Source organism: Balaenoptera borealis, assembly GCF_965194805.1.
Source record: "Balaenoptera borealis genome assembly, chromosome: 7".
Classification (NCBI taxonomy): Eukaryota; Metazoa; Chordata; class Mammalia; order Artiodactyla; family Balaenopteridae; genus Balaenoptera; species Balaenoptera borealis.
In genome coordinates, this window is record NC_138864.1 from 69481562 (window position 1) to 69491307 (window position 9746).

Below are 9746 nucleotides of genomic sequence, written 5' to 3' on the forward strand. Positions count from 1 at the left end.
AAAAGGTATAAGGTAGTAAAACACAGCTGTACAAAAAGGTTTTGTATTTTCTTGCTGTTTGTTTTAATCTATTAAAATGATACAATTAAGGCAGGGTGCAAAAATATCTATAAAACTATATTACCTACCTGAGTTCATATATTTGTGGACCAAGTTTTAACCCAGCTCACAGTGATTGAATAATCTGAATGGATTTGACTTTAGAAGTGATTTTTTACACCTTTGCATACAGTGTTGTCAGATCATAAAAACACAGTGGCTTAGGATCAATGAACTTTAAAATTCTAAACTGATCTTGGAATTAGAATGTTATTAAAAATGACTTAAGCTTCACTCTTGCTATTTCCTTGCCAAAATTGGATCATTGCTCTGAATTCCTGTCTGCCAATTACTTTTCTTTTAACTCCACAAGGGGTATTTTTTAAATTGGAATTTGTGTATCTTTAAGAAGAATAAAGGTTTTGTAAATAGCATCACAGCCAAACCTTCTTTTCAAGAAGATGAAATCTGAGTTTAGGAGGAAGAATATGACTCAATTTCAGTTTGCAAAGACTTATAATAATATAATCCCATTTACTTCCTACTTAGATGAACTTGAAGTGTTTTCAGCTGTGGTATATTAAATTTGTCTCATAGAGAATAGATTTGAGTGGATACTTAAGGCCTTTTCCTAAGCAGTTATGTTTAAGTTAAATGAATAAACACATTTTAATGTCTTAATTATAAAAACAAAATCTGCCAAAGTCTATGATCTGCACTATCATTTGGAAATAGACTGAAAAATCCTATTAGCTTGGAATTAAGCGGAAAATAGTTTCCCCCTCTGGGGATTTTTAATTTATTCAGAATATTTATATAATTGCCTGCTAGTGAATCCTTTGAGATTACTTTGTTGGAGATGCTCTTTAACTCCAAACACATTTTTCTTGAGGGCAGGGGCGTACCGTAATTAATTTCAGCATGGGATGAATCTTTCTTTTTACTTATCCTTTCCATCACCTCCCCACACCCCCATTCCCTCACCTCCCTCCCTGGGTGACCTCACTGTCAAGTCATATGGGCGCCAAAGCATTTTGGCTTGGGCCTAGTTAGTTCAGCCTCACAAGTGCATGGGAAGAACTTTAAACCTCGGTGGGGAATTAAACAGTTTTGCTAACTCAGAAGATGAACCACCTCTGAATGTCAGTTCCAAGCCAGTATGCCTGGCTCTCTATCAAGAGACACAAAAGCCATTCAGCTGAGTTGCCAAAACCAATGACCAACAACTTGTGATATTTTTTAAAGACTTCACCACTTTTGCAATCATCACTCCTGTTTTTTCATCTCATCACAATTCATGGAAATGTGTCTTTTATAGACAAACATCAAATTGAGTATTTAGGGCTCTTACCTTAAGTTTTTAAATGATCTTCGTGCCCTAGCTCAAAGAAAAATGAAGCTCCATTGTAAATAAAATAATTACTCAGATCTATCTCCACAAAACATATGATGTAACCAGCTGTGTTTGTGTTTGAGATTTCTAGGATGAAAAGTACTCTAGACGGATCGTGATCAATAAAGACATCATAACAGTGAACTGCTCTGAGAGCAGTGTTCGCTGGACAGATAAACAAAATAATGGATAAAGCATTGCAGATGAAAACTAAAATAAACCTCAAACCAAGGAAAGGACTTTTAAGACAGGTAGTCCACGGATTTAAAAAATTCTAAACTAAAGAAGACTTGTTTACATCAAGTTTGCATATATGCTAGTATCATGTTATGGAGGTTCTTTATCTACGTGAATTTCGTGCATCCAACTGATGAGTACAATTTTTTAATTAAATAAAATAGTAGCATCCATATTAAAAAGATCATAATTTATAAACTAAATATTTTCAGGTGCAGTAATTTGTCTGAGCTTCAAGCCCAAAGGGAAGGATGCTCTACTTTTGGCACACCTATGAGTAAGTAGATTTCCAGATAGGTCAGAGGGAAAAAACTGAGTTAGCAGCTCTTAAAATGATCCCCCCCTCCCCCGCTCCCCTGCCACGCCTTTCCAAAGCACTCTCCCTGCAAACTCAGACTGGCACCATCTTTCCAGTTCCCGGGAGTAGTGAATCACCCTCAGTCTCTCCAGCGCCTCATCCAGTTAGAGGAGAGCCTGCTTCTTAGAACTGTCTAGGAAACAAGGGTCACCCTCGATTGGTTCCAGTCATCCCAGAGCATGGTACTCCCCCCAAATCGCTGGATTTCGTGCTAAAACCCAGAAAAAAAGTGATCCGGTTGGGGGGGGGGGGGAGAGGAAGAGTATGACTGTATACAGAGTAACGTAAAGGAACGAAAGGGCGTGGGAGTGGAGAGAAAGATCTGCTGGAAGCGGAGAGAAGGAAAGCCACGTGGTAGCCGACTCGAACCCCAGGACAAACGGGCGTTGTCCAGCCAGGGACTGTGAGCCTGGGAAGCGTTTGCCATTTGCACGCTGCTCCTCGCGGACACTGGGTGGCGCTCGTGGTAAAGACTTGCACTACTCTTAGGGTCCGTTTCCCCTCCACCGCCTCCCGCCCTTTTCAAATTTCGGCTAGTAGGAGATGAAATTACTCACATTCTTCCTACGTGTCGCCGTGAGGAGAGCACTTCTGGAGAAGTTTGAAGCCGTGGGGCTGTTTCTCTGCGGCTGGGCCTGTCAGTGGGTTTTGAAAGAGGTAACAGCGTCCGGCCCGCTGGCCTTAAAACAAAGTTCTGAGCTTGGTATCACAAGCACCACAGTACCAGCAAAAGTTTCTACCCTGACAGCCGGGATACCCAACACGTGTGCGCCCAGAGTGTGGGTCCGAAGCGCCGGCCAGGCCCGGTGCCAGCCCTGCACAAAGCCACAATGACTCTAACGTGAAAGGAAATGGGACCATATTGTGATCAGACTCGGGCTCCTTATAACTCAGCGCTCCCTCTCCCTCCCACTTCCTTTAAGGAAAGGAAGGGTAGGGGGAAGTGGGGTCAACCTAGAAAAGAAGCAGGACAAAGCAAGAAAGTTGATGCTCTGGACCTTCAGAGACACACCCAGGTTTGGAGGCCTCACCCAGCAGAAGCCTTTGCACAAGTGGCTCGGAGTCTGGCGTGAGGGCCACCACTTTAGGAACTGAGAATAAGAAGTTAAATCCTTCCTTTTCGCCCCACTCCTTTTTGTCTTGTGTAAAACATGGGAAAGAATGTCTTTTTTCGTCGGAGGAAAAGTGAAATTTAGCGAGGTCTAGAATAATTTAACATTGTAACACTGTGTTTTCAACAGGATTTTTTGAACTTCTAAATTTTGTCCAAATTCTGCAGCTTCCAATCCATCCAGATTGGAATCTGCCTTCTCAGCAAGGTCTAAGGACATTGCTACGAACATCCGATTTAGCATAACGGTATTGACCTCATTTCCCGCCACGTAATAACTTTTAAATCTGTAAAAAGTAGACAGTGCCAGGGTGGGGCTGCGGGGATACAGTGGGGTGCTGCGGAAGGCCGCCTGCTCCCCGAACCCGGAGGCGCTTTGAACCATCCCTGGCATTGCTCTGGGGAAGCGATTCGTGGAATTAAATGGCAGGATGCGTGTAAGGTGACTCGATGGGCGCCGAGAACTTCTCCGGAGCAGAGGCCAGGGCTGCAAGCCTGCTGCGGTCTGTAGTGTTTCCCCGAAGCCCTGTGGTCCTTCTCAGCCAGAACCTAGGGGGTGAACAGCCGTGCCGACATCCACAGCATGGGGTGAGGATGGGCGGACAGCCTTGGCTCTGTTTAACCGAGCTTCTATCTCAGAGAAGTCTGGGGCGGCACAGGCCGCAAGCAGGGACTCGGGCGGGTGTGGGAGGAGGGGCGCTGTGGACCCTGTGACACACACCTTCCCTTCCCTGTGCGCGCCAGAGCCGAAGTTGCCCCCAGAGGGCTATGCGACAATAGCTGTGGTTTTACGGCGCCCAGAGGCAGGGAGTTGGTGCACATGTGGCTGCTCGGCTTTGGAGTTTCGGAGCGAGGCTGGCCTCCTGCTCCGAGTTCCGGACCCGCCCCCACCCCCTCGGCTCTCCTGCTAGCCTGTTTTGGGCCAAAATAGCTCCACAGCCAAAGTGAGGCTAAACTAAGACTAGACACAACTAATGTAGACATTTTCTTCTTCGGTTGGGTCGGGGGTGGGGCGGGGGAGGGATGAGGCGGTGATGAGAAGCCAGCCTGTTCCACCCTGGATGTCGGGTGGAGCTCCCAGGTTCCGGGTCTTAGAACCCCTGGAGGAAGATGCTGGGAGGGCCCAAATCAGGATCCAGCTCCTGGAGTGTCCTATTTGAGGGGAGAGGAAGTGGGTAGCGGTAAACTGACTAATGTTAAACTTCTAAACTCCCAGCTAGATCACCACTAGAGCAAGAGTGACACTTCGTGAAAGGCAAACTCTGCATCCCAAATACCAAGTGTTTGATTCCTGAGCCTTTTCTCCCTTTGCATATGAGCTAAGATGCTTTCACTGCAAGAAATAAAGGGATTGAGGGTACAGGAATCCGGACGTGGGAAATGGAAAAGCAGGCCCTCGGTGCCACCTCCATGGAGCTGGAAGAGGGAAATCCATGGGCTTCACCCAACTTCCCCAAAGAACTTTTATCTCTGTCTACTTCCCAGCGTTCTTAGGGTTCCCATTAGTTCCCTGAGGACAAGTCACAAGTAGACCATTCACTTTTGCAGGAATCTTTGACCACTGAACACAGAATTACTGATCCTCTATTCCAACAGCATCCAAATAGACTAGAATATCAAACAAAATGTGGGGCTGCCCGCTCCTCTTGGGGACCAGCAGTTTGGGAGTCATTAAGTTATTTGTGCTTAAGACAGCAATTTTTTAAGTCGCTGTAGGGATTTGGGCTTGCAGGAACTCTCTCTGCCATTAAGAGTGCATTCTTGAGCATCCTTGTCTCTCCCTTGTCTGAGAAATAACTCATCTCGGGCAAAGGAAGTGCTTGCTGCAAATTTGTCTGTCTTTTCCCAAATCACAAATTTTCAACACATGTAAATTACAGCTTGGCTCCCAGTGCCCCACTAAAAATATTGTTCTCATCAGTTTCTTCTCACCTTTATCCCACATCCCTGCTCCCCGCCCCGCTTTGATTCCCCATTTCAATATTAGTGTTCAGTCCACATTCGCCCTTGATGCAGCTCGAGGCTGGCTGGGAGGTGAGGAGCATGGGAAGACCGTGGTCGACCTCATCCCCAAAACATGTGCACTTTCTGAGGCTGCTGATTGGAACACATTGTCTCCAGACAGTACAGAGCTGGGTGTTGGCGCTTCTGCGTTGTCTTTAGTATTCACTGAAAACAGATTGCCTGAGGACCCCCTCTTCCCCCAGCGAGCAACAACAACACACACACACACACACACACACACTCCCCCCCCCCTTCATTTTTTCTCCCTCTTTTTTTAAGCAATGCTTTGTTGTGCTCAAACTAGTTGGACGAGTTAGGGTGTTGCTGCTGCTCCTGAGGCCCTGGCCAATGGAACCCGATCCACCCCGCTGTGCGTAAGCGCGCAATTAAGGATTTAACCAAGGCTGTGCTGCGCCTCAGCCAGCAGTCAGCCTGCCGGAGACAGAGCCTCCAAGACTCCCAGCCTCCTCCTCGCCGCCGCCGCCGCCTCTCCTCCTCCTCCTCCTCCTCTTCCTCCTCCTCCCTCGCTCCCACAGCCATGTCTGCTTAGACCAGAGCAGCCCCACGGCCAGCTCGGGCAGCCGCCGCCGCAGAGCAGCAAGGACAACCGCCGCCGCCAGTGAGCGATGACAGGAGTGTTTGACAGGAGGGTCCCCAGCATCCGATCCGGCGACTTCCAAGCCCCGTTCCAGACGTCCGCAGCCATGCACCATCCGTCTCAGGAATCGCCAACTTTGCCCGAGTCGTCGGCTACCGATTCCGACTACTACAGCCCCGCGGGGGGAGCCCCGCATGGGTACTGCTCTCCTACCTCGGCTTCCTACGGCAAAGCGCTCAACCCCTACCAGTACCAGTACCACGGCGTGAACGGCGCCGCGGGCAGCTACCCCGCCAAAGCTTACGCCGACTACAGCTACGCCAGCCCCTACCACCAGTACGGCGGCGCCTACAACCGCGTGCCGAGCGCCACCAGCCAGCCAGGTACGGGGGCTGGGGGTGGGGACCGACACAGGGGGAGCCAGGATCAGGGAGGAGCGAGATGCGGTGGGAGATCGGGGGGCCGCGCCGTCCACTGCAGTGCGGGCGCACTCGGCGGAAGGGAGTGGGGGCCGGGACTCTGCAACCAAGAGAGGTTCCCGAGCCAGCATTTTAGAGATCCTTAGTAGAAGAAGCCTGCGGGGGAGTTCGGACCAGCGTCTCTCCTCTCTGGTACCCTCGGGCGACCCCTCAAGCCGCTGGATTCCCAGCTTGCCCGGTCGGAAGCCGGCGAAGCTGGAAAGCGGGTAGGGGTGGAGAGACGAAAGAATCAACCAGCCTGAGCGGCGTTTACGTAATGAACGGAAGGTTATTTGCTGGATGTTAGGGTAAGCGTGCTCGAGGAGTGGGAGTGGAAGGCTGCCTCAAAGACTCTGCGGGGATTAGTGTGAGAGCAGCCGCGAGCCAGCGTGGTGTGCGTACCCGGAGCGCGCGGGGCGGGGTGGGGGCCGGAGAGCTGTAGCCCGCCAGAGGAAGAGCGCGCCGAGAGCCTTGCGGTTTCTCCAAGGCATTTCCCAAAACAAAAAGCCATTTAAAGGCGGAGGAGGGTTGCTGAAGGGTCACGTTATTGGAGCAATATTTTTTTCTTTCTCCATTAGGTGCCTACAATTTGTTTCTCCTTCCCATCTCCTTTTGCGTCTGCCTTGAAACTTAGTTGGAGAGTTTAAGAGGGTTAGTGAGCTTGGGCAGTAAGAGAGGTATGAGGTCTCCTAGGAGAGGTTTTGCTGGTCAGGTTTGATCTCTTCCCACCAGCACATTAATAATCCTGCTAATATTAGCATCCCCTGCTCTGGCAGAATCGAGACCACAGCCCTCATCCTCCACCCTTCCTCTCCTAGGAGCTCGCCACACACACACACACACACACACACACACACACACACACTCCGAGGAGAGGTTCTCCGCCCCTTCCAGAGATGGGCACTTTTGATAAGATGGTACTTTTGTGAAAGGGGACTTGTGGCCCCAGGGCACGTTTGTAAAACACGCGTTCCGAGAGTCTTTTTTCTCCCAAGTCTATACTCACAATTCTGCTAAATTCGTCCTGACCTGCCGCCCCTTTCCTACGAAAACACCCCACCGCGGATTCCTTTTCAAATTGTATTGGAACTATAACTCCTGATAAACTTTCAAAGACTGCGGGGAGGGGGGGGGTGGGTGGAGGGGGGAGGCGTGTCTTCGTTCCTTTCAGTGTCTCTGAACTTCGTGCATAAATGAAAGATTTTTTTCTTTTGGCCAAGAACTTATTAAGTCTATTTGTAAAAGAAACCAGACACATCTGTGCCCTCGCAGATCTGCAGGGAGATTATGGGGGCTGCATAATCGGCCCTCTGTCTGCGGCGGCTCGGACGGCTTGCTGCTGAATTGAAGGAGCATAGTTTGCTTGTGGGTCTTTGAACTTTGGAGACCTCGTTTAGCGTCTTCCCTGCCCATGCGTCTGGCCTCTGCGGGCGCCCGAACAGACGCTGACATAAGGGGGGCCACGGCCCGGGGCCTCCCCCTTGAATCCCCGGGAGCGGCTGGCCAGACTCACCCAAGAAACGTCGGTGAACACAGGGTGGGCTTGAAAACGAATCCGGGTGAAGCAGGAACCGCTGCAAGGGCTAAATCCCGGACGCCGAAAAAGGAGTTGTGCTGTGCAAGGCGCCTTGCACAAACCCAGGAGAACCTGAATAAACAGAGTAGGGAATTAATCAGGCTACCTGGCTTTTCCACGATGGGGAGGGAGGGGTCTCGTGAAGCAAAGGCGGTAATATGGGGAAAAGAGAGTGAAGGCTGCGTGGTAATAAATTCAAGGACTGTATTTGCAAGTTCTGCAAAAGGGCCATTGTCTGCCGACAACTCTAACCGGGTCTGTTTTGATTATTTAGAGAAAGAAGTGGCCGAGCCCGAGGTGAGGATGGTGAACGGCAAACCAAAGAAAGTTCGTAAACCCAGGACTATTTATTCCAGCTTTCAGCTGGCCGCGTTACAGAGAAGGTTTCAGAAGACTCAGTACCTCGCCCTGCCCGAACGCGCCGAGCTGGCCGCCTCCCTGGGACTGACGCAAACACAGGTAAATCCGGCCGCGGCCGGGGCAAGAGCCCCGCCTGGGGTGCAAGCCTGGCTTGGCCGCGGGGTTCGGTCCCGGCGGGCTGGAGCCGATTCAATAGGGCCCGCGAGAAACTCACAGACAGAAAGACACTGACCCCGCGCCCTTCCCTCTAGGAGTCAGGCCGGGTGTCGCCGCCGTGCGACGGTAGGGATGGGATGGAGACCGCGTTCATCCCGAGATGCAAGCCCCACCCCTTCGAGCCTCGGGCGTTGAGGGGCCGGTTTCCTAGGTTGGAAACAAGGGGAGGGTTGTTTCCAGGACACTCTCGAAGCTTTGGGAAACTGGTTCTCTGCACAATGCAGAGCCTCTCGGGATGAGCGGGGCCCGGCGGGCTCTCGGTGGTCTTAGGCCGCGCGGAAGCCGGGAACGTCGCCAGCAGCCGGAAGAGCTGACGGGTCACGCCCTGCGCCTGCGGAGCTTTAGGCCGCAGCAGCCTGACCTTCCGAGGTGGGAGGGCGGGCTGTACGGGGAAATCTGCCCTGGATCGTCCCGTTCCCTTCACTCCCACCCCAGCCCCACGGGGGTCTTTGGAAGAATAAAGAATGTCCTCGGAGCCGAGGAGGGAGTGAAAGGGGTCGGTCGGGAAACGGCAAGACCGCTCCTTGTCCGCCCCACTCGCGCGCGTGCGCGCGCGTAGCCAGCCCCGCGCCCCTAGCTCACCCGGCCCTGGCGGTTGTTCTGGAGACGTTCGCGGCGCTGCTTTGCCCGCGCTCCGCGCAGGCCTACCCATGCGCGCTCGCGGCCGCGGACACTCGCGCCCCCTCCCCCGGCCCCAACATAAGACAAAAGGCTGGGGGTCCGGCCCCAGCAGCAGCCAACAGGGCGCTCTCTGGGGCCCGAGATGCAGGCTTTGCCCCTGGCCCAGCCCCTTGACCGTGGGCCGAGAGCTGCGGGGAGACGACAGGGCCTGGCCTCCTGGGGGCCGAAATCGCCTCCAGTTGCCGCCCTGGGGGAGGCGCGCGGGCAGCCTCTGAGTGTCCCGGTAACGTGTGCCTTTGTTCCCCCACTCAGGTGAAAATCTGGTTTCAGAACAAAAGATCCAAGATCAAGAAGATCATGAAAAACGGGGAGATGCCCCCGGAGCACAGCCCCAGCTCCAGCGACCCTATGGCGTGTAACTCGCCTCAGTCTCCGGCGGTGTGGGAGCCCCAGGGCTCGTCCCGCTCGCTCAGCCACCACCCTCATGCCCACCCTCCGACCTCCAACCAGTCCCCCGCGTCCAGCTACCTGGAGAACTCGGCTTCCTGGTACCCGAGCGCGGCCAGCTCAATCAATTCCCACCTGCCGCCGCCCGGCTCCTTACAGCACCCGCTGGCGCTGGCCTCCGGGACACTCTATTAGACCGGCCGCTTTCTCTTGCTGTCTGTTTTGGGACTACTGTGTTTTTGCTGTTTTAGAAAATCATTTTAAAAAAAAAAGAAATTCATATGGGGAAGTTTGGAAAACAGAAACAAAAAAGATTCATGTGTAAAGC

At 52.0% G+C, this 9746-nt stretch overlaps 1 protein-coding gene across 2 annotated transcripts; it reads left to right on the forward strand.

The window, feature by feature from the left end:
* Positions 1–5545: 5545 nt before the first annotated feature.
* On the forward strand, positions 5546–9746 carry DLX5 (distal-less homeobox 5). 2 transcript variants are annotated; one of them, XM_082398146.1, is made up of 3 exons: positions 5549–6123; positions 8049–8233; positions 9284–9746. In XM_082398146.1, exons 1-3 carry the CDS (start codon positions 5769–5771, stop codon positions 9611–9613), a joined length of 870 nt encoding a protein of 289 aa, XP_082254272.1. In that variant the 5' UTR covers positions 5549–5768; the 3' UTR covers positions 9614–9746. The 2 variants fall into 2 exon arrangements, with proteins under 2 accessions (XP_082254273.1, XP_082254272.1); XM_082398147.1 differs by lacking the exon at positions 9284–9746 and having other exon boundaries at positions 5546–6123; positions 8131–8232.